The 24,177-nt window shown below is 42.7% G+C and overlaps 1 protein-coding gene across 4 annotated transcripts in view; it reads right to left on the minus strand.

The window, feature by feature from the left end:
* Positions 1–1,873: 1,873 nt before the first annotated feature.
* Positions 1,874–24,177, minus strand: part of arhgap44a (Rho GTPase activating protein 44a) — a 28,916-nt gene continuing 6,612 nt past the window's right edge. Inside the window, exons 2-23 of one of the 4 annotated variants that reach the window (XM_051941037.1) lie at positions 19,245–19,284; positions 18,550–18,669; positions 18,365–18,441; positions 18,058–18,169; positions 17,785–17,861; positions 17,564–17,678; positions 17,301–17,369; positions 17,096–17,177; positions 16,635–16,762; positions 16,296–16,407; positions 15,746–15,827; positions 15,494–15,574; positions 14,835–14,948; positions 14,651–14,742; positions 12,389–12,572; positions 11,403–11,420; positions 11,107–11,295; positions 9,446–9,958; positions 7,333–7,478; positions 6,821–7,222; positions 6,129–6,180; positions 4,945–5,069 (exon numbers count right to left, since the gene is read on the minus strand). In XM_051941037.1, the coding sequence (XP_051796997.1) occupies positions 6,173–6,180; positions 6,821–7,222; positions 7,333–7,478; positions 9,446–9,958; positions 11,107–11,295; positions 11,403–11,420; positions 12,389–12,572; positions 14,651–14,742; positions 14,835–14,948; positions 15,494–15,574; positions 15,746–15,827; positions 16,296–16,407; positions 16,635–16,762; positions 17,096–17,177; positions 17,301–17,369; positions 17,564–17,678; positions 17,785–17,861; positions 18,058–18,169; positions 18,365–18,441; positions 18,550–18,669; positions 19,245–19,284 (2,761 nt within the window). In that variant the 3' untranslated portion in view covers positions 4,945–5,069; positions 6,129–6,172. Of the gene's footprint in view, positions 5,070–6,128; positions 6,181–6,820; positions 7,223–7,332; positions 7,479–9,445; positions 9,959–11,106; positions 11,296–11,402; positions 11,421–12,388; positions 12,573–14,650; positions 14,743–14,834; positions 14,949–15,493; positions 15,575–15,745; positions 15,828–16,295; positions 16,408–16,634; positions 16,763–17,095; positions 17,178–17,300; positions 17,370–17,563; positions 17,679–17,784; positions 17,862–18,057; positions 18,170–18,364; positions 18,442–18,549; positions 18,670–19,244; positions 19,285–24,177 lie in introns of all 4 variants that reach the window. The other 3 variants (XM_022198153.2, XM_051941036.1, XM_051941038.1) reach the window with 3 other exon arrangements.

Raw genomic sequence — 24,177 nt, forward strand, 5'->3', positions numbered from 1 at the left:
CACCCCATGCGTGTCAAGTGGTTTACTATAGAAAGTTGGAGAGACTTAGTGGTTGTATTAAGCCCACTTTCCTATACAGCATGCGACTTCTCCTCCTGTTGTAGGTATAGAGACAGTGTAAAAAGAGCCTCCTTTAAAACTTTCAGTAAGAAATAATTAATGCACCCATGGCAGTCTGGAAGGAGATAGAGCAGATGACGATGAGCTGTGCCTGGCTGACTGCTGTAAGGAGAGACACTGCCGGACAGAAGCATTTGATCCCCACTGACTCCTTACAAATACAGTTTGAGAAGGGACTGAGAGAAATGAGCTCATTCTGGTAGATCTGAGAAAACAACAGAACTTGTATATATATTAAGAAAAGATAAATTAACTAATATGCCAAAAATATTTCTGAAAGAGGTGTAACATTAGTGACTCATTGAGTTAAAGCACTGTTTTAACATACTTAACAGCATTGCAGCAATGACACAGCTTGGGGTGGAGGTTCATGACAAATTTAAGACTTGAGCTTCCTTAGTATCGTCACAATCCTGTCCTAGTTTCCTCCTGTGACAATCCTTCAGCTGTCTTGCTGGGCTGGTCCTGCAGGTTACTCAGCTGATATAGGTCAACATGTTGAGAATAATTTGTCAACACATGTTAGTACAGTTATAATGATTTATACTTTTTAGATGGCCTTTCAGATCATACTTCTGTTGGTGGCTTGCATGTAAACAGAAGAACCCACAATAACCATAGTGTCAGAAATGTGAAAAAGTCACCACTTCAAAGGCAACAGGATAATAGTGACAAATAATAACAGTATCAAGAGTCAAAAAAATAAAATAAAAAAAGCTCAGTAAACAAGGCGTTCAAGTTTTTAGGACTGTATGTATATGGTAATTATCTGACGTCAAAGGTACTCAGACTATAAGACTCAATTATCTGTTTTTGACAGTTTTAGAGAGAGCAGATTTGATGTTGCGAGAATTGTTAACAAGAAAAGCACTCAGAGAGCGCAATCTGCAGCGGTGGATTTGTAGTAGGATCACAATCATGTGATCATCAGCAGGCAGTTGACGCAATGTTCACTTGTAGTCATAGTTATAGTGACACTATCTCGCAATGGGTCGTCTGTACACGCCCGTATTACGACCCAGTGTTACGTTTTGACTATGCGACCTCTGGCGGTTGAGTAAATATCGACACTCTGGAGTCGCAGGTGAAACGTCATCATGAACAAACTTTTATCTAACACTATCCCTGTCCCTATCCCTAACCCTAACCTTAACCATAACCCTAAAAACGTGTTGGGAAAGTGAGAAAAAAGCCGTTTTGCGACGGAAAAGCCGTTTCGCGAATTAAATCCCGTAATGCGTTCGTTTTCCCCGTAGGGGCGCAAACGTTCATACGACCGCATAGGTCGTATTCCGGTGCACGGTGCAAACGACCGATGCGGTCGTATGAATTGGAGGACAGGTTGGAGCATAGCAAAGCCCTGGATTCAGACTATAAGCGGCATCACTACCAAAATCTAATCAGGTGGGCCTTGCATCATTTCTGACCTTCCCTGAAAATTTCATCCAAATCCGTTTGTCCGTTTTTGAGTAATGTTGCGCACTGACAGACATATGTACGCCGATCGTTACATATCCGTTCCTTGGCGGAGTAATAATAATAGAGTGGACCCCAAACAAGTCAGAAGCACATGCTAGATTAAAGTAGTGCAGTAAAACAATATTCAGCTCAAAACTGTAACATAATATGGAGATACTTGAAGTATGAGGGCTTTAAAATTGAATTCAAGGGAAATGCTTGAATAAATGTGTGAAAAAAAAAGTGAGTCCATTTTTTTTCTGCAATGACTGAAATAAAACCCACATTAACCAAATGAGGTTATTAAAAATGTAGAGTTTAATATATATATATATTTATTTCTGACATTCTGATAAGGATTGCAGGTAGGCTTCACAGTACACACTGTGTTCCACTTGATATGCTAAGCAGAGGAGGAAGGGGTGGGCATGGTGGGCTTGACAAGCGGCAGGTTTCGTTTGTACATTAGTAGTGAAAGCAGAAGGAGGCAGTACATCCACAGGCAACTTCCGCTCCTCCACCGTATTGCTCAAAGGACCATTTACTGTGATCCACATTCTCTAGCATCCATCTATACATTTTGTTCATCACCCCTCTTACAATCCCTAAAAAGACAGTGGTTGACACAAAACATGGATTATCAAAAGACTATCTAATTGCATGCATGACACTTTTTCTGATTTTTTCTCATTTAAGCGCCGCCTCCCCACACACAAAATGTAAACAAACTGGGCATTACTTTTAGGCCAACATACTTGGTGATGAGCTGAGTTAGGAAACATGGGCCGACTGTAATTTGAATGCTTGATAAAACTATGCAAAAGTGTACCATTTGGTGCAAAAAGTTGCTTCTACATGTGCTTGGAAACTGATATGGAAGTCATTTTCTGGCTAGAAATTAGATATGAGATGAAATTATGACTCGTGTTTCAGGGGAAGGTACAGATGTTTCGATTTTTTTCTTATTTTAGCAGCATAATAATCACACACCTATAATGAATATGAATGCATGCTTCTAGGTGGCTGTAAGTTCCAGTTATGATGCACAAAAGCATTATAGTAATACTGCCTTGTACTGGTAATAATACATGCCAACAGGCCCTAATCAACCCTCAATCAAAAACTAACTTTCTTTTCCCCTGTTAGTTATTATAAAATCAGGTAGCCTACCATTTGAGTCAGTCACATTCAGAGATACCCCTGCCTCCTCGGATAGATTTATGGATTCAGCACAGAAAATAAATCCTCTAGTACACATTAATTATGCCTATAGTTCCAAAAATAACAACCAGAGTGAGGGCACTTGCAACTGTTGTCATAAAATTACCACAACTATCAATATAATTAACATCACCAAAAGTCTTCATAAACATAGTCCATTGAGAACACACACTGATGCATACCATAGATCACTTTTGGAGAGAGATTAATCAAGAATTCCTTTTGTCAGAGGTTAATTCACACATAAAAACAAACTTTAAAAGTTGCTTTGCAATGAAAATAATGGCTTTTTTCTGTAGGTTTAGGAGGGGTGACTTTGACCACTTTTTGGATTGAGGTCGATCAGTAAACACTATAATTGCACTTTAATTGACAAAATTATTGTCCTAAGACAAATTGCAGGAAATTAAAAAAGTGACACTGCAGCATCTGTTATCTGGTGAATTTTAATTATATCTAATTAACTGTCTGGGATTAGACAACAAAGTCAACATTTTCAAATTTAGATGTGTGCCAAATTCGACTTTGCTTTCGAACTAATCGTATAAACAGTCCAGTAATAGAGGCTCGGGACTACATTTGTCTTCATTATGAATTAATAAATGGTCAGAGTGGGTTCAAAGGAGTCTAACTATTTACACAGAATCTCTTAAGTAAACGATTTAAAAGAAAAGAGAAGATAGGGCATTGGTGTGTAACTCATTAGAGCTCTAGCACGTCTGAAGTCAAAGCTCAGGAGGCAGAATTAGAAAGACCACATTTGATTATAGCAGAAATAATTTTCTGCATTTCTGCTGCAGCATTGTAGTTACCTGGTGTTAAAGTGAAAAAAATTATGAATCTACAGTAAACCTGTTCATTGTGTGCAGGGACAAAAATAACATCAATTTTTTTTAATCATTACATTTCTACACGATAAATATCAGCACATATATTATTATATACTCAAGATATGCATTTTACATATACTTTTCCTCTCAGCTTTATATACATCACTTTATATACAGTCTTTATATTTACACTTGGGGTCAAAGGTCACTGAACCTGAAGCACTTGAAACAAAGTTAAGAGAGAGACTCATACGAACCTAAAGGCAGTGTCATCATCCATCCATTATCATTAAACTGCACAGCACAGGGGTGGTTTTTTAAATTTACTGTCCATAGTGAAAAACAACAGCAACACTCACACAAAGTAAAGCACTGCCATTCTCAGGCCCTTGATCCATAGCAGGTTGATCATATTGGCTTATCATGCAAACACGTCATGGTGCTTTCTTCCTAACTGAATAACAGATGCAAGTACAAAAACTTGAATTACAATAACATTCTTCTCATACTGTGCTGGTATAAAGTGAGTTAAAGTGAGTTTACCTATACAAAGGTAACTGTTGGACAAAGAACTACAGTTGTAATTTGTGATAGAAGAGGTTAAGGGAAGAAGGGAGGGAAAAGGGAAGGGGTGACACTAACAATAATAAAACTGCATCAAATGTTTCATCTTGCATGCAAAGCCTGTCTCTAGGGCTCAGCATGTTCCTAATGTGCACGAAGCTTGAATACCCTGTGAGCAATGTAACCAGACCACGCTCTCACTCTGTCTCTGTTTCACCCTGAGGATTGGGCTTTGCTCCTAACCATGTCAGGCTCTGAGTTTCCCTTACCAAAAGTTGTTCAACTTGTGAGTATCATATTGCAATTTGATTGCATGTTTCTAATAAGGCAAAGAAAGAAACTTAAAAAACACACACACGCAGAAATACAGATCACTGCATTAAACAACAAAGATGAACAAAGCAAAGCAGAAAAAAACTATTAAAAAATCTTTTAAAATAATACTCATCTATATTCCAGTCTTTCCTCCTAAAGGCAACTGTTCCTCCACTATGGCATTTTGGTGTTTTTTTTTTTTTTTGTAGTCACACTAATGTACTAGCGAGCAATTGTAAAAGACGAGTTTCTTTGCAGCCTGTAGCAGATGTGAGGGAGGGTTCATGTTCTGGTTTCAGGTGGGCATTGGTGAGGCCAGTTGGTGTTTCCATCAGGCCTTGGCGGCGACAGTTAAAAGTATGTACAGCCATAGGGGTGCTGGTAAATGATGCCTTAGGGTCATAGGTCATAGAGTGGTGCTCTGGGGCTCCTCCTCAGGCACAGCGTCCCCCTCTGGAGAGTCTGTCACTGCCAGGGACCTCCTGCAGGGGGCACCGCTGAACTCATCGATGAGGCTGTCCAGATTGACATTGATGGAGGGGATTTCATAATTGAAGATATCTAATGGTGAGCGTGATGGGAGAGGTGAGTATGATGAGCAGAATAGTGGAAATGGTAATGGTGAGCAGTAGGAGGAGGAGAAGAGGGCATATGATGATGATAATGAGGTGTAAAAATGGAAGAGAGCAGAAATAATATTAATCGTTTTGAGTCTGAACTCATGGTAAGTGGCATATGATGTCTGCCCTGACTGAAGGAATCAGTAGATTACATGTGCTTCACATTCTACACAGGGATGTTTTCAGTGTGGTGCTAGTCACGCCGGCAAACTTGGTAGCAGCTAGTGTGGTATGTCACAGCTTTTTGTGTCTTTAGAGTCAACAACAGCAGATGTTTTTGTCAGGTAAAATACAATAACAGGTCAAAATGACTGCACAACAACACATTACACGTTTACAACAACTGCCAGGTAAACCAACACAGAGGCAACAAGATGTGTGTGGAACTCTGTTGGAGAAAATGGCACTAAGACACCAAGTGGGCTTAAAGTAACAATGAAAAATCTCATGAAGACTGGATATAGTATTTTGCTGGAAATCTAGGCATTCTAATGTGCTGCTCCATTTACTGGATGCAGCACATCCAAAACAGAGACTGATGACTACTCCTGTGTAGGAATGAGATGGAGCGTGGCAGTGTAGTAAGAGGAAGCAGAGGTTATAAAAAGCAATGAACCTGCCAAAGGAAGAGTGGAGGTTACCTGTGGCCCCCTGCTACTAGTGGCAGGGGCATTAGAGGGGGATGTCTGCCAGCGTAGGGCTGGGAATGGGGAAAAAAGAAGGGGGAGGGCTTAAGATGGACCTTTGTAAGCAATGGCATCTGCAATGTGAGCGCAGTGTGGTGCACTCTGGGAAGTCCTTAAGCCATGCATTATTGGTTAAACTACAACAGCGCAGAGAGACAATACTGCCAACCTGCTAAGACAGAACAGGTAAAATATTCTGCTTGAGTGCTACAGGTAGGTACGTTTGAGGCAGGCTGCAGGAGACCCCAGAGGCATCCACAGTACGAGGCCAGGCAGTGAGATGGAGTGCATGGGGCGGGGGCGGTCTGGCTTACCCTAAAAGTCCCCCTCACACTTAGCCCACACTGAATCCCTGGCCTCACACAGCTGCAAGGTACACAATAGTAGCAGGGGGAACAAGAGAATGATAAATATAACAAAGTGACAGAATGACTGGTTCATATTGACAGAACACCTCATCATCAGAACATCATACTGTGGATAAAATGTGGGGTTTCTCTGGCTAGGTTTCCACACCTGCTACATGGTAGGAGACACTTGACTGGTGTAAACTGTGTAAGCCTCTGACCTACCTCTGCCGAGTGGGGGTCTGGGTAACACAGATAAACAGAGAGCACATGATGAATCTAATGGCAACTTCCATACAAGCAGGACGAGCTATGCTTCTCTGATGTTTCCATACATTACCCGGAAACATCATCACATAACACAAGCAATGAATACATAGGTCAGGAGGTTTGCTCACTACAGTAGCACAAAAATGCTAATATTTACATTGTACCATTCTCAGGCATCTGTGTCTAAAAGGCAACTTTTATTTATTCAGACATTTGTTTGGGAACAGTCAATAAAGGGGACTTTTTTATGTCTACAGTGACAAGTTCTACAGAGTCCTACACTCGTCCACCGTCTCCATTGGACAGAGCCACAGCGAGTCTGAGAGAAGGCCGCTGCAGCCCCACCTGTGGTGGCGGTGGGGGTGTTGTTGCCAAGGGCTGATGTTTACCTGTAGACATGCTCTCTCCAGGAGACAGTCCATCCAGGAGGCCCTGCTCCAGGGGCTGGGGAACTGGGGCCATGGCCGAGCCAGTGAACCCAGGTGGAGCCGTGGGTGGCTGAGGAGGGGGCAGACTGGGTCTCTGCCTGGGCTTTGGGGCAGGCCGCGATTTGGTGAGTGTTCCGGTCAGGGAGGGTGGGGACGAAAGAGAGTGGGGTGTCCCCAATGGTGTCTGCCCAGGGGAGGAAGGGGGTACTTGCCCTGGAGGACAGGCCAGTCCATAAGGGGAAGGCGTGCTAGGCGGTGTAGGGGACAGGCTGACCGGTGACGGCTGACCTGTGGACTGGTCAGACATCCCTCCAGACGGGACATAAGGGACCTTGGGAGGCACAGGGGCCAACTTCTTGGAACCTGAGAACACAGAACACCGTCCTATTAGAGCTTCCTGTGACAATATGAAATAAAAGATCCTCTTCAACTTTGGAAAGTCGGTGTGAGATCAGATTGAGAGAGGTACTGACCTTTGCGCAGGGTGTGTGGACTGTGCTCTGTTGAGTGTGGAGACTGGCTGCTGCTCTGAGGACTACTGCTGGGGGGAACTGTTGGACCTGCCACCTGGATGGCTTTGTGTCCAATTACAGGGGAAAGCTCTTTACTCTTCAATGAACTGAAAGAGACAGGCAGACATTACCATGTGCACAGTACCAGACACCGTATGTTTGTGAACAGTGAGTGATTTGGATGGTTTGTATACAACACATACATTACCTCAGTCCTACTACAGCCACTACCATCATCATCATCACCATCACTCATTAGTGTGTTTAATTGCGGTGAATTCATGACAGTTACATCAAGCAAGGCTACATCAGGGTAAGCAAGTCACATGTCTTACACCAGTATTTCCACACCAAACAATATCCTATCGTTTGAACGCCTCTTGTTTAGTCGTTTTAAACAAAAGTGGTATGCACGATTCCCTGAAGCTGCAAACCTTCACAAATGATGTGCATTTGTAAAGATGCTTTTTATTTCCTTTACATAAACAGCACTAACAAATCATTGACAGTATGTGAAATATGTAGATATATTTGACAGAAATAATGACATTAGATGGAATCATTAAACAGAAAGGTAGTGCCTGACAAATCCAATCAGAAGAAGCTCAGAAAGAGTGGAAACAAAAATAGTTTTAGTTTTAAAATAACAAAAAAGAGGCCAAAAAGCTTCAAAACAGAACAACATTGGCTAAATTCATCATAGCTTAATGTTTTATTCTGTGGTGAGTATAGAAAATCACAACTTAAAACTTTCCTTTAGCACATACAGGAGTGACAGATCTAAAACATTTTTTTTGATGCTGAGAAACTTAATTACAGTCCATCTGGCATGCAAACTCACAAGATTTCGACTTGATTACTGATTAAAATGCAACTGGGCTTGTAGAATTTTTCCCAGCTTTAGCAAACAGCAGTGTGAGTGAACTCATAAATTAACTTTTCTTAGGGTTAGTTTTAATTCTGATACAACACAAACAACAGTGAAAATACACTGAAAATTGATGAAAGAGCCTGCATGCAACTAGATATGACTGACAAACATTTTTGGATAAACTGCATGAACAGCCAATACGCATAAATTATTACAATGGTTATTCAGTACTGCTGATTTTATTCTTTACTGATGTGTTAAGGTGCCAGAATGCCTACATATGTAACAAACTTTGCATTTGTCAGATAACTGCCAGGGTTATCTGTAATTAAAGTTTGCGATTAGGAGAATAGAATATCAATAGCACAGATACTGATACGCACTAATGAACTATAGAAATGAAGTCTGTTGTCATTCTGATTATGATAGCTGCATCTGAACTTACACCCACAAAGAACGCCCATTTCACAGTACAGTAGTCACATTTAAGATTATGTAACATCAAATTAACTGCAATCTCCTGCAGTTTCTTTGAGTTTTGTGCCTTCAACATGTAAGCCATCTAAATGGCAAGTCATGGAGTTTTCAAATCACAGGGAGGAGCGTTATCAAGTGACCCATTTCTGACTGCTGACAAAGATTTATTGTAATGATTCACAGTGTCCTGTGTGGTTGTAACACCAAAGCCTTATGAGTCAGGAAAGTGCCAAAGTCAATCTATACAAACTCAGCACTTTGGGTCTCGCTGGAAGATGCTTATGCTATATGAAGACATTCTATACTGTACTGTACTGCTTACCAGGCCATAATTGCAAAGAGGGTACTATATTATTAAACATAAAAATCTTCCTAAAAACGAGAGTTTTCATGTCGGTTAGCAAAAAAAAAAAAAAAAAAGGATAATGCTCCAAACCTTTGAATAAATATGCTCATATACTCTAAGCCATATTCCACATTGTCCATTAATCATCTACTCAATACCAGCATCAAACAAAGCACATATAAGCCAATAACATATTTGGTTGCTAGGCAACCCCCATGCCAAGCATCCCCAGACAACCTGAATGTCACAGTATCTGAGGTATGTAATTTGAAGGGAGAGGGGAAAAAAGCAAAAAGAACATATAAGCCAGCGAGCTAGAGGAGAAATACAGCTGCCACTCTGTGATGCATCCATAGTGGCCATGGGTGTGTTGTATTTACCTAGTCAGCCTGGGGGGTCCTCTCTCTCGGACACATGGACAGGCAGCCCACGGCGGGGGTGGGGGCGCGGACGAAGGGAGGCTAGGGGGGTTGCCAAGGCTCTGGTCATGGCGGGTTAGTACCAAGGGGGTTTTGATGTAGAGTGGTGAAGCATTAGTGTCTGGCAGGGGGGCATGCGACATGTCACCAGGTGGGCTGTGCTTGGGGAAGTGCAGACAACTCGGTTTGGGGTTCGAATTGATGTCAAGTGAGGAGGAAGAGGAGGAGGAAGAGGAGGAAGGGGGCGGGGCTGGAGGGGTGAAGCCAGACCAGCGCAGCAGAGGTGGCGGTGAGCCAGGGGGCTGGGACTCAGGGCCCGGTGCCACGGGGCGAGCGCAGGGTGGGGGTTTGGGATAGAAGTGGTGGGGAAGAGTGTGGCACGAGGAGGTGGGATAAGGGGGGGGTGGCCGATCCTCCCCTGGGGGTGGGTGGGCATGAGAGGTGTCCGGCCGATTGGGCGACACGTTGTCTGAGCTGTAGATATTAAGAGAATAGACAGCACAAAAGAAACAGCTCTAGTGATTGAACAGGGAAACGCATTGGAGCGATATAGGATAAGCTGTTTTGATGATTAGGGTGTGTTAGTGTGGTAGTTGGTCCGTAGCCAAAAACAGGAGGGAAAAAAAAAAGGAAAAAAAGACTGTATTTTAGGGTGGGCGGTGGGCACCAAGCTTAGCACACAGTCAGCTTAGTGCAAATACAAAGACAAGCACAAAGAAACAGCAAAGAAAATAAAGTTTTATTGCCAAAGGAAAAGAATACAGTGTGTAGGATTCCCTCTGTGATCACCTTGTGTCTGCACACTGCATAGAGCTGTGAGGATCTTTCTCTGGAGCCAAAGTGCCGGTCTGCAGCTTACAATATCATGAAGCTGAACTGATGGCTGAATCTCTGCTCTCTGCTGGGTATGGAAACCTGTCTGCCCTAATCCTATGACTTGTTTGCATTGCAGGTCCTGCAGTCAGCCCAGGGCAGTGTGAAACAGACACAAAACCCTTTCAATGGCTGAAAGAGCCACAGCAGATGAGGGGAAAAGCCAGCCAAGCCAGAAGTCATATTATCTCTCGTCTGCCACACGGGCAGTCAGTGACCATGAGGTGATTATTCATGTGTTAACTAAGATAATGGTGAAATCAGTCTGAGTGTCAAAAGAAAAGTAAATAATTCACGATCAAAGCTGAGAAAGCCAAGCCACAACAATGAGAGATTGAATATATCAGCATGCTCGCAAGGACTTGCAGATTGAAGCTTAGTGTCATGTAGAGAAGCAAAGCTTCCATACAGTATTTGGAATAAAACCCTTCAGAGTTAAAAAAAAAAATCTCATTATTCTTTTGAAAATTTTACCCACAGTGACATCAACCTGACAAAGGGAAAGGCAAATTCAAGACATGACGACAGTGTAGTAAAACAGAATAAGGCATGAATCTGTTGACAGAGAAACACTTAAAAGAACATGGAGGCATTGCAGATTAATGGAAGTGTAATCAAGCTTAACTCTTGATTACACAGAGCTGAGAACACTGATGATGGTGATGATGATGGCAATGACGATAAAAATGAACAGGAGTGGATGCGTGAGGAAGACGGTATGGGGAGGCAGCGTCACCATGGCGACTTACCAAATCCTTTCTCCAGGTGGGGGTGTGGCTGACGGAGAGGTGGCGAGTTCTCCAGGCTGCTCTGGGATCAGTGTATCTGCAGGAGAGCCAGGACCTTGCATGCCTGGAGGAGTGGAGGAGGCCTTGCGAGCCAGCGTGGACGAACCCTTACGAGAAACCCAGGAGGTGTCCATAACCCGGACGCCCATACTGGAGACAAACACATGCATAGAGTTATGTATGAGGAGAAGAGAAGCAACAATTGGACTGAGAGGGGGGCGTAAGGAAAGCAGTGGGAAAAAGGAATGATACGGTACCTTTGTATCTTCCTAATGCTGCGTTAGTAGGGGAGAAGAGAGGCAAAAGGGATATGAGGTCATAAGTAATGCAGACATGGTTCACAATACAAGGGCGCTCAGTGTGTGTGATGGGGAGACGAGATCCACAGTAGCATGGAGGAACACTAGGGATGTTCCAGGTGTGAGAGGATGTCAGGCTACATAACCAGCGTGCACTTATCTCCTGAATCCTCATTAAAGGCTTTCTTTCTCTAATTAAACCTGTTTAGTCTTAGAAAAGCGCAAACACAACAGACAGGACAGATGGTTTTCACTGAGCTGTTCATTACCTGAAACAGATAAAAGCTATTTTCTACCTCCCCACACTGAGTAGATGCCGATTATGTGACACACAAATTTAGATCAATGCCTATAATACTACAGGCTATTTCTTGATTTGATGGGGATATTTAGTTGAAGGCATCAGTTCTAATTCCTCCAGTGATTTTCCACCGGGTGGATGGATGACTCAGGCCAGGTGACGTGCTAGCCAGACTGTGAAGGAGGAGCTGGGTGTGGGAGGATGGGAAGATAGCATTGGAGAAATATTTCCTGAGAAAAAAAAGGTAACCAGCAGCTCTCCATCAGAGACCTGTTGCCATAGAGACAATGCCACTCAAGGCAATGCAGTCCCATGCACTCAAATGAGACTGCTTTTCAGCCTCTTCTTGATAAATCCTGATAATAAGCGGGGTAGTTGTATGCACTGGAGTTATTGGCAGGTGAGATATATACTAAGATGCTCACCTCTCCATTGCCTTCAGATTCACTGAAGCGCAAACTTTAGATTACAGAATGCCCAAATACTCCACTAAAGTAATGGCTTTTTAATGTGCTAATGTTGCCCTCCTCAAATGTAAGAATTCAGTATCGGCTGCCCGCGAAGAGGCGTGGGTGGGAGGAGAGAGAAAGAGATGGAGGGAGACTGAGAAGTGGGCAGCAGGAGAGTGCTCTTGGAATCTTACCCGTCTTTCTTGTAGAACTCCAGCATCATGTTGTCTGTGGCGACACTCAGTGGGCGTCGGCTCTGGTCGTGCTGCTGCTTGCGATCGGATTGGTCCATGTCAGGCGAGGGCATGGAGCTGTAGTTGGAGTTGTGGTTGGTGTGGATCGGGCTGCCATAGCTGCCTGTCAAGTTGAACTCAATCTCTAAGGCAGGAGAAGACACACCGTCAGTGTATACTTAATTGGATTTACAGCAGTGTTTGAGTGTGGGTGTTTTGTGCACATGGAACTGTAGAAACTTATCTGCAAGTTTTAAAAATTGGAGAGAAAGTACTATTGTGTCAGTTTGCTATATGGCAGCCAGTGTTAAGATAGTAATACTGAATGCTAATTTTAGAAACAATAACATTCTGATTTGTTAATTTTTTATACATACAGCAATTTATAAGTTTTGTAATTAGACATAGTGTGTTGTCTTCAAGTTTATTGTTGTGTTGTGGCATACTAGGTGAATGGCTGTGTGTCTTTTAACATAAGTGTTGTTGATGTGTTGCTTGTGTGAACTAACAATTGGCAAAGATAAAAATAAGATCATAAAGTATTACACTCAACAAAAATATAAACGCAACACTTTTGTTTTTGCTCCCATTTTTTAAGAGATGAACTCAAAGATCTAAAACTTTTTCCACATACACAATATCACCATTTCTCTCAAATATTGTTCACAAATCTGTCTAAATTTGTGATAGTGAGCACTTCTCCTTTGCTGAGATAATCCATCCCACCTCACAGGTGTGCCATATCAAGATTCTGATTAGACACCATGACTAGTGCACAGGTGTGCTTTAGACTGCCCACAATAAAAGGACACTCTGAAAGGTGTACTTTTGTTTTACTGAGGGAGGGGGGGTGCACTCCTGTTCAATGGCTGGGCAAAGTTGCTGGACTGGTACACGCTGTCGTATACGCCAATCCAGAGCCGGTGAGTATGCTGGCCATGCAAGAACTGGGACGTTTTCAGCTTCCAAGAATTGTGTACAGATCCTTGCAACATGGGGTCGTGCATTATCCTGCTGCAACATGAGGTGATGTTCTTGGATGTATGGCACAACAATGGGGCTCAGGATCTCGTCACGGTGTCTCTGTGCATTCTAAATGCCATCAATAAAATGCACCTGTGTTCTTTGTCCATAACAGATGCCTGCCCATACCATAACCCCACCATGGGCCACTCCATCCACAACACTGACATCAGAAAACCGCTCACCCACACGACACCACACACGCTGTCTGCCATCTGCCCTGAACAGTGTAAACCAGGATTCATCCATGAAGAGAACACCTCTCCAACGTGCCAGATGCCATCGAATGTGAGCATTTGCCCACTCAAGTCGGTTACGACGACGAACTGGAGTCAGGTCGAGACCCCGATGAGGACGACGAGCATGCAGATGAGCTTCTCTGAGATGGTTTCTGACAGTTTGTGCAGAAATTCTTTGCTTATGCAAACCGATTGTTTCAGCAGCTGTCTGAGTGGCTGGTCTCAGATGATCTTAGAGGTGAACATGCTGGATGTGGAGGTCCTGGGCTGCGGTTGTGAGGCTGATTGGATGTACTGCCAAATTCTCTGAAACGCCTTTGGAGACGGCTTATGGTAGAGAAATGAACTTTCAATACACCAGCAACAGCTCTGGTTGACATTCCTGCTGTCAGCATGCCAATTGCACGCTCCCTCAAATCTTGCCACATCTGTGGCATTGTGCTGTGTGATAAAACTGCACATTTCAGAGTGGCCTTTTATTGTGGGCAGTCTAAGGCACACCTGTGCACTAATCATGGTGTCTAATCAGCATGTTGATATGGCACACCTGTGAGGTGGGATGGATTATCTCAGCAAAGGAGAAGTGCTCACTATCACAGATTTAGACAGATTTGTGAACAATATTTGAGAAATGGTGATATTGTGTATGTGGAAAAAGTTTTACATCTTTGAGTTCATCTCATAAAAAATGGGAACAAAAACAGAAGTGCTGCGTTTATATTTTTGTTGAGTGTATTATGTTCATATGGGGCTGAGCAAAAAGAAGCAGAAAAATTATCCGGTATTTATATGGGATGCAAAGTCTTGTCCATTTGAAACAAAACTCATCAAATTGTAGGTCATTATCATATTTTTTCTTCAAAGCATCCCATAATATAGTTACAATTATTGAAGATCAATGAAAATATATATGGCGCCCTAGCACAGTTGCTTTATTACATACATAGTATGTAATCCCCACCTCCAGGGAAGAACCAGTCAGCATGCTGGATAATGGGCTCAATGATGCCAACAATCTGTAGGGACACGGTGGTCATCATCTCTGTCATGTTCCTGGAGACGAAAGGAAAACTGAGCTACGCTACAATCATTATGACAAATGAATCTGTGTAAAATTAAAAAGGCATTGCTTAACGAATACGTACGGTTCAGTGTGCGTCCACAGCAAGTTAGGTCCGAGAACAATGGCCATGTTACCAGGAGTCATCTTGTTAGCATCTTGATACTCACTCAGCTTGGCTAAGAATTTGATTAGATATCTGCAGGATTGAATACAAGAGTGCATTTTAAAAGTGATTTATGACCTACTTGTTAGTTGGCATACATTGTAAATAATTTACTAAGTTATTCACTTTCAGCATATTGCAGATACTCCATAAGGTGGAGCTGCTTGATTATAGTTCTTCACATCTCAACCTTTGCAGTCTGTTTCAGTAAGTAAAGTAACAGCAGCAGCAGGAACGAGCCAGCTGCAGGCAGTAAAAGGTACAGCAGGAAAAGTCACTGCCTGCAGGTGGCAAGTGTCAATACTGCAGAATCAATTAATTTCCTCAGCTGTAGGCATGATATTACTGCTGATTATGTTACTTTTCTTTCCTCACAGATTGAGTTGAAATGTTCAGGAGTGGAAGAATGTCACAAGGGGTTTTCAGGTGCGTGAAATTGTCCAGGGTTGACTTTTGAGTAATTTCTGTCAGCTTATTTCTCTGATTTGCATCTTACATGACTTGTCTTTCCTTATGCTACACTGAAGCATGAGCAATTGCACAAATTAATGGAAAGAAATTCAGGGAAAGCAACTGACCTGAAATTGTTCAAGTTGTCTGTGGGGAGTTTTTCACACGCTGCCATTAACGCTTGTAACCTCTTGTCCATGTCTTGAACGCTAAGCGAAATAAAAACAAATCATTATGCTTTCTTGTTGCTCTACTTCCTAATAAATGCCACCATTTTTCATGTTGGCAGTTAAAGGCCTCTGTATAAAGACTTTGTATTTTTCATCATCCCCGATGGCAAAATTCAAGAAAATACTTTTAATAAGAAAATGGCAACTCACTTGGAGGCCTGAATCCATTCATCATAAAGTTCAATAGTCATCAATGGCTCAGGGAGCTCACGGAGGTATGATTTCAGGGCCCCTGTGGGTAGAAAAAAAAATATGAGGAGTGAGTGAAAACTAGCTGACTCTGAGGAAAATGGAGGACTAGTTTACTGGTGAGGCCATGCCCCACATCTCAACTCCCCTCTAGCACTCCCTTGCAGCTAGTGCAGCTGCCAGATTCGGACTGTTCAACGGAGATTTCATGCTAATATGTGAAATGGATGGTGATATCTGAAGAGAAAGCCTTCGGGGAAAAAAGCACCAAGGACAGAGTTAAGGGCTGCTGTTCTCCCAAACAGTCGCATTTTCCAACCAAAATCAATCCAAGAAAAACATTTGCATCGTGCAAAAGAACTCTCCACAGCTTAAGAAAACATGGAGTAAAACTCGTTGCCTTTTACATCGAAATATTTACTGTTTCCCTCCTGGCTAACAATGACAGAGTGTAGGGGTTGTTGTTATGGAAATGGGCTTTGAACAAGGCATTTGTGTGGGTGTAGTTCACCTGCGATGGCGTGTGGGTCGGAGGAATACTCCTGCACATCAAGAACTCCACAGTCCAGGGAGGCTTTCAGCTTCTTCAGCTTGGAGGCCGATGGAGCCACTCTGAAGAGGCCCTACAGCCCCCACACAGGAAACACATAATCGTGTGTAATTATCACATCAAACATGAGCTGCGCATCTGACACTTGCAGATGATGAAATGCCCAAAAGCATCAACATATTGCTGATTTTGCATATATTTACTCAGGCACATATATGGACCTTCCTGCATGCATCACAAAGCTAAATTATGCACATTTAAAATGTGTGAGTGATGTATGTATGTGTTTGTCTCTGCTACCTCCTCTTGCATGCCACACTCTAACAGCATGGTGACACAGGCTTCGATGGGGAAGGCAATCTCTCTCCCACTAATATTCAGGTGTTCCTCTAGGGACTTGCCAAACGACGGTTTCTCCACCCACGCCTCTGCAACACAAAACAACAGCTAGAATCACACAGCCTTGCGAAGACGCCTACGCAATAAAGCTACCATCTTCCCCTGAATGATTTCGGACCAGTGGTTGTATATAAAGGTTGAACATTATTTGGTGTTTGTTAGCAAAATGCAACACTAAAGCCTTCTGTTTGAGTTGACAATTACAAAGTAATCATGCTTTAAAAAATAAGGTGTTGCTTAATGAGGTTGTTGTCACATCACAGCTGTTATTTTCTCTGTGACTTATCATGTTGGTATCGCTTCAGGTGCAGGAATGAAGCTGATCTGTGCACACACACCTCTACACACAGCGGATGACTCACCTTGGTGAGCTTTAATCTGAGGCAGGACACTATGAAGAATCTCTAATGACTTCCTGTGATATTCCGCCTGTGTTTCTATCAGCTGCAGAAGGACATGGTAAAAGGCCACGTTATTAGATCATCTACAATGTTGACTGTGACTTGTGCTAAAATGGAAAGAAACGCTCCCACTGGGATTGCAATTCAGATGATGCAATTTACTTACTGTCTGGAAGTAGTTTGCATAGTCTATTTCTTTGGCCACAAAATTGTACATATCTGCCGACAACTGATCCTGAAAAAGAAAGCAGAGAAAAAAAAACCTGTTTTAAGTGATGATCTAAATACAGCGCTATGTATAACTGTAATGTCATCCTGGCAACATGGTCCACTTGTGTCTGAAACATGCAAGAAGGTAATAAATCAAAAAGAGAGCAAAAGAAGCTCAGGGAGGGCAAAACATACGAATTACTCTGATTGGTGACTCACTCTGCAAATTTCCATCCGATTGGCTGACTCCTCCATCTCTTCTCTTAGGGACTCGGACTTGGCGCCAGGCTGAAGAGTGCTTGGGTGACTGGATGACTTGGATGACTGCTGGAATCTAAGGGGAAAAAAGCGGCGACATCATTGGATAAGTGCATAGTTCCTGCTTTAAACATGAGTGTTGCAGTGTTGGAGCCTGGTTCGGTAATTTGAACCTTCTTCACCTTGTTCGTGCAGAGTCCATGTCCAAGACAAGCTTAGCCAAGTGCTTTCTCTGTTTCTGGATGTTGGGAATGTCCACCTACAAAATAAAATTGGGTGGATGTGTGCAGTCAGTCCAGAGAATTAAAGTGAAGACTTCATTGTGCTTTTATTTTGCTCATAACACTGGATTAAAAAAAAAAAAAAAAAAGCGAGAGTGCAGCTCTGCAGTTCTGTCATATCAGGAAGGTGTTATATCTTAATTGGTGCTTTAGATAATAACAGCGCCAGCTCACCTCAGCAAGCACATAGAGAGGCTCCACCACATCTCTCTCTATCTGGAACTCAAACTGAATGAGCTCCTGAGCCAACTTCTCCTCCGTCTCTCCACACAGCTTTAGCATCTTTCTGTTTGGTGGCAGCCAAACACAAAGTCACAAGCAATCAAACACAATTAAAATGCGGACAAGGGTAATGAGGACAGAGAAGAATTCGATATACCAAATCAATATTTAAAGACGACTGTCTTTGTGTGTGTGTGTGCGTGCATGCATGCAGGGGGAGTTTGTGAGCACATAGGCATGTTAGTAAGTAGTTAGTTACCCCAAGAGAGAGTCGTCCCCCAACACTGCAGCCCCTTCTTCCATGCACTGTGCCAGGATCATGAGCGGTAGTTTTTTCTGGCGGCAGAGAGACTTAATGTCATTCAGGTTTCGGTAACAGTTGCAAAATATTCACACATCATCGTCACACGTCATATCAGTTTCCGTCAGTTGCCAGGTACTCACAGAAGGTGACTTGACAGACCTCTTCTCCATATCAGTCCCCTGCTGACCCTGCAGGCAGGCAGTCAGCTTCTTGTGAGTGCTGTGTGTCACCTGCTTGACCAGATCCAGACGCTTCTCCACCTGGATGAACACACATGCACTTGAAAAACTGCCTGGAATACCCCTACATACTGTATATGCATGTAATACCAAAAGCCCTATCCTGTAATGTATGCGTGTATCCCCTGTCAATCAGTACCTGCTACTATTTTCATGGTAAAGATTGGCAGTACATAATGTTATCTGCATATAAAAGCAACTTAACAAAATGTCGTTTTGTATCTGTTGTTATAATTTTGAATAACTAGAATCAGTATTAAAACAGCACTTTTTTTTTTTTACAATTTTATACAAAATAACACAAATGAAGTAATTTTCAATTATTTTAGGCTTCCTTCTGTTTGACGTCTGATAAATCTATCTGATTCATAATGAATAGGAATAAGAATTTTCTACAATTGTTTCAATGAAACAACATTAAGAATTCATCCATGACTGAGCTGGGTACAGATATAATCCATGAGAGTGCTTCAAAAAACACTTGTCTCCATCACAGTCCTACAGACTCATGAAAATCATATTATTTTATTCATTTTATTAATACTATTCACGTGATTCTTCCACACACACTAACGCAAAACAGCTAAACAGCTCACCTGCAGAAGGTCCTCACTCAACACCTCTGTTTTTTCTGCCCTGTAAAGATAGAAGTGTGAAACAGTTAGGGTATTCAAGGATGGAGACTACATAAATATTGGCTGATGCAGGCATTTTTAAAGTTCACTCTAGGACCGCTGCACACGCCTGTTTCTGCTTCTATTGGATACAACTTCTGAGGTACATTTAGCTCCGAGCATTGATGCTGTCAGGAAAAAACGCATTTCTTTTATGTTACAGACAATACATTTATCATATGTAATCTATTTAGAGATAAAGATCACTTTTGAATTCTTCACTATTTCCCATCTAGACATCAATAATCTGGTGATTAAGTATCCACATTCTATCAAACACATCTTTTACACATGAAACGATATCAAACATAGGCTACTACTACCCACTGACATGCTGATTTCAGACAATTCATGAGTCTTAGTAGCAACGCAAGACTCATTCACTGATCTTTTCCTACATCATAAATGTGGCAACGCTCTACAATAGGTGAGCCACATCCACACACCTGTCCCTTTGGAGTATGTGTGTGTGTTTGTGTGGCTCTCTTTCTGAGTCATGATTTTAGACAATACATAAGCATGTTAACACCAATGATTCAAACATGCCAGGTTTCACTGAGGAACAATACATCTCGCTGTGATTCCAGCAGACGGGGACTAAGCAGAAGTCTGAAGCGAAAGGAAAAGCGGCAGTGCCGATGAAGCAGATGAATTTACTCATCCGCAGCAGCAAATGAGCCATATGCCCAGAAAAGAGCAAACCACTGGATATCACAAATATATGGTGTCAGCTCTGTTCAGACAGCTTATATTTTAAGACTTTAGTCCTTTTTCAGCAAGAACACTTCCAACTTGAGCTCAACATGCATTTTATAAACCTTCACGAAAAGATAAAATATGGCAATTGTCTCCTAAGAATAACATATATCGATTTGAGTACAAACTTGGATTCTTACAATACACAGCAACTGAGATATAACAAGAATATGTAGTCACAGAGGAGGATAATGTGTACTTAACACTCAGAAAAAGGGCTTTATGTGATGAGCGAGGCATAGCAGCCAGTCTGACATCCTAAAATGAGACAAACCCCACCTGCAGCCACCCACCATACTATCGGCATTTCCCCTTCCTGTCTACACTGCCTCTTCCTGCGATTGTGCCCAAATCGTGCCAATGCCAATTGCAAATAATGAATCTGAATTTATCTCGACCAAGAAAACAGAAAAGACCTCGGTTTGTGCTCTATTATTCATCAGCCAGACAAAAATAAATCAGTAGCACATAACTAAAGTGCTCTTTTCACGTATGGTGCTTTGCTATCAAGCCTTTCAAATGCACAGTATGGTGGCTCTGTACGGCTACAGTAAAAACAAATGTCAGAAAAGAAAATGGCTTTTTAATGTTAATGTGCAGATGTTAATGAATATTCCATACATTGTCACCAATGACGCAAAGTTTTAATGATGTCAGCTATTAGCATCCGCAGCCTCAGTGCCAAGATGTGAGCGCGGAGCCATGGGAACTGGGTCAAACCCTGTACCAGTTGATCTAATCACAGCCAGTCTCCTGGAAAACTGCTCTACACACTGCGCTAGGAGGAAAAATACAGGAAATGTGTGCGTGCATGCCTTAGAGTGAGAGAGAGAGCGAATGAAAGATAGCAAAGCGAGAGATTTCTGGCATGATTTGTTAGGGTAAGTGTGATCGCAGATTGCTGATTACATGACAAAGGCGGACAAAAATAACTCAAGCAGCGCACTAAGGTTTGGCACTGTTTGCTGAAACACTCCACCAACCTAAAAAATCAGTAAAACCCCCTGTTTTATTAGACACCGTCCCGCGGATTGTTAAATTTATTAGATGTTGAGTGCATCCACTGGAGGTCTGCAATGCAACTGTGAGCTTGTCACTGTCTATTTGGCCTGGATGTGTGAGCTGAGGGACCAGCAGCATGGGTGGCTCAAGAGCTCCTGCAGTGAGAAGGATGTGGAGAAGTTACATGTTTGGCACAGGTAGATGTGTAACCTGTGAGGCTGATTGCCTGCGTCAGGAGATCCACCAATAAGTTCAACTTTTCTCAACAACTTGACAGCTGCATATTGTTACGACCCCTCCCTTTCTGCTCATGCAGGTGATCAGCTCCTGCAGGAGCTGGCAGAAAGGGAGGGTCGTCAGACTAATATGTGGCACCTGGTAGAGCTTTAGGTGGCTACAAAAGCTCACCTGGGCTGAATCCCAAACCGCCCCCTACACACTCCCCCTCCACTACCGAGTGTCACTCCAAAAGAAGTCACACTCGCAGCTGTGGAGGGCACCTATTATTGAAGGGGGAGGGTATAAATACGATCGTCAGGAATGGGACGCCCTGTCGCCTCACCGGAAAACGGAAGACGTCATCGCCATGGTAACACAAAGACGCCTACTGTGCATGGCTGTAGCGCTGTGGCACAGATTGCAACTAACAAGGATCGCTGCTGCTTCCAGAAGACGAAAGCATCCCGCTTTTTTTCACTCACATGTTTTCCAATCCTATTATCTGGCATTTCAAATCCAACAAATGAATAAATGAATAAATGAATTCTGTCAGTTGTGTTCAAATTTTAAGGTGTCAGGGGGTGCACAATTAAATCAAACGTCAGCAGAGAAGAAGATTTGTTTCTTTTGATTTATCTTTTTACACCACTCTTTTTGTGATGTTCTGTCAGAGTGAAAAAGGTGTGGGAGACATAAAGGATGCATGTGGAACTCACATCAATATGTTGTTTCCTCCTCCATTTCGACGTTGCACTTCCTGAAAAAGTTGTCCAGAGTGAGCATCGATACAGACTCGCTATTTAAGGGCTGAACAGTACACTCTCCCTCCGCACTACGCGGTTTGGGACGGCCCTTAATATGGAGGACCCTCCGCAGGAACGCGCAAACGGAGGGGTAGTGTGTAGGGATAGTGTGTAGGGGGTGGTTTGGGATTCAGCCCTGGTCTCCCTTACTCTCTCTCTCTCCTAGGCTCCACAGCTTGGTTTGGTTTTGGTTCGGCTGGTGATTCCTTTTGCACTCAATACCAACACACACATCTTCACTCACTCATGCACTCCACTCATTACTGATGTAAACATTTGTCACACCTCATTCCTTTTGTCTTTAATTACTTATGATATATTAAAATATTGTGCTTGTATTTGAAAACCTGACTAGTCTCCCTCCCTTTGTCACATTCACTGAGCCGGTTTGTGACAACATGCTGTGGCAGGTATTAACCATGAGGAATAATGCTCATTTTATTATTCTTCTTATTTGTCTCCAGTGGCTAAGTGAGCATAGATGCAATACATAGCAAAAAGGTGAGATAAAAACACACACACAATTAGTTTGTTGCACTTGATGTTTAAAACACGGCAATAAAATCTTAAAAATCTAGCGTTCTCACTGACTACTACTGTACTGATGTGGCCATTATGACCGAGACATCAAACATCAAACAGATTGCAGCCTATCTTCAAAGGCAGCACTGTCTTGTTCTATGAGCTTGTTTGTTTTCAGACGGTGGCATTTCCTCTTAGGAAAGCTCTATCATATGTAATCTGTCTGTAAAGACACACAAAAAAATGAAAAAACACAACAGCATTGCTGAGGCTGGAAAACTAGTGAGTATTGGCGCTGCTTGACCTGATAGAACCTGATGTAAAGCGAGCCGGAGGGACAGTTTGGAGGTGAAGAGAGATATTCCTCTAAGCAAATAGTGTGCAGATTGAGTCCTAGAAGGAAAGTAAACACGTGGGAGAGTTGGCAGCCATGTGGGCGGTGTGCTCATGGAGGGGGGAGGAAGAAATTGCCAGGTTTGTGCCAACCATCTGCCACATTGCAGACATTCCTTTACCTGAAGTTGCTGATGACTTAATACAAAAAGACACACATACACACAAACACCTGCACTGACACCAGTAAATATAATCAACTAAAGTCAAAATGCAGAAATGTATCATAACACACAAAAGTCCTGCAAAACTGATCAAATTTTGCTGTGATACACTGATGAAAAGGGCTTCAAGTCTGTGCAATGCAAACATGAATGACTCAAGAGACGGGAGGAAGATGAATTAGTTGAGACAATATTTACGCAGACTGCCACACTTTGAGTAACTCCCTCTAAACCTCTGCTGACAACATTAACAAAAGGCTCACAGCAAGCAAAGTCTGAATCTGTTAGAAACATCTGGGTGTTTACAGCTGCCAAAAAAGAAGTGTAATTTTACTGCGCTTGCATATCATCCCAGGGACTTTAAATATTTCAAGTCATTGCGGTTCCAATAAGTCGGAGGTAAAACGTGTATAAAATACCCCGCTGACCATTTCAGCTGCACATTCCGTCTATCTTATATAATAAATATTTCTATCTCGAGATATGTTAATGTGGACAGCTGCATCCTCAGCCCCCCAGCGCTGTACACGGCTTATGAAAGCATGAATAATCCATGTCGACACAATCAAAATGTGAATAAAATAACATCCGCGGTCTTGATTGTATTTTGTGGGCCGTTGCTGACTTTCTGGGTCCTGAGATTCGTCCGAGCAAGAAGAAAAAAAAGCTGTCATGATCTGGTTTGCTCACATTGCTAAAATAAACGGCGCTCGCTCTGAGACCTGGAGGAGCTATGCTAGATGCTAGGTCCTCAACTGCTTGGGGAGGGTAGCAGAGCAGAATGGTGGCCCTGGGCCTCAGCAGGGCTCCACACAGCCTGGAGCTCTGGCATGAGATCCACAGTCAGCCGCACAAGCACACACACTCAAAAACACACAGCAGCGTTCGTGCTTGGGATGCTCTCTGAATATTTCTCCATTGAATGCTTTTTGTTTTCTCCAGACTGCAGCCGTGTGCATCTCAAGGCCCACTCAGTTTCCTCCCAAATGACATGGC

This window comes from Acanthochromis polyacanthus, chromosome 21, assembly GCF_021347895.1.
Source record: "Acanthochromis polyacanthus isolate Apoly-LR-REF ecotype Palm Island chromosome 21, KAUST_Apoly_ChrSc, whole genome shotgun sequence".
Classification (NCBI taxonomy): Eukaryota; Metazoa; Chordata; class Actinopteri; family Pomacentridae; genus Acanthochromis; species Acanthochromis polyacanthus.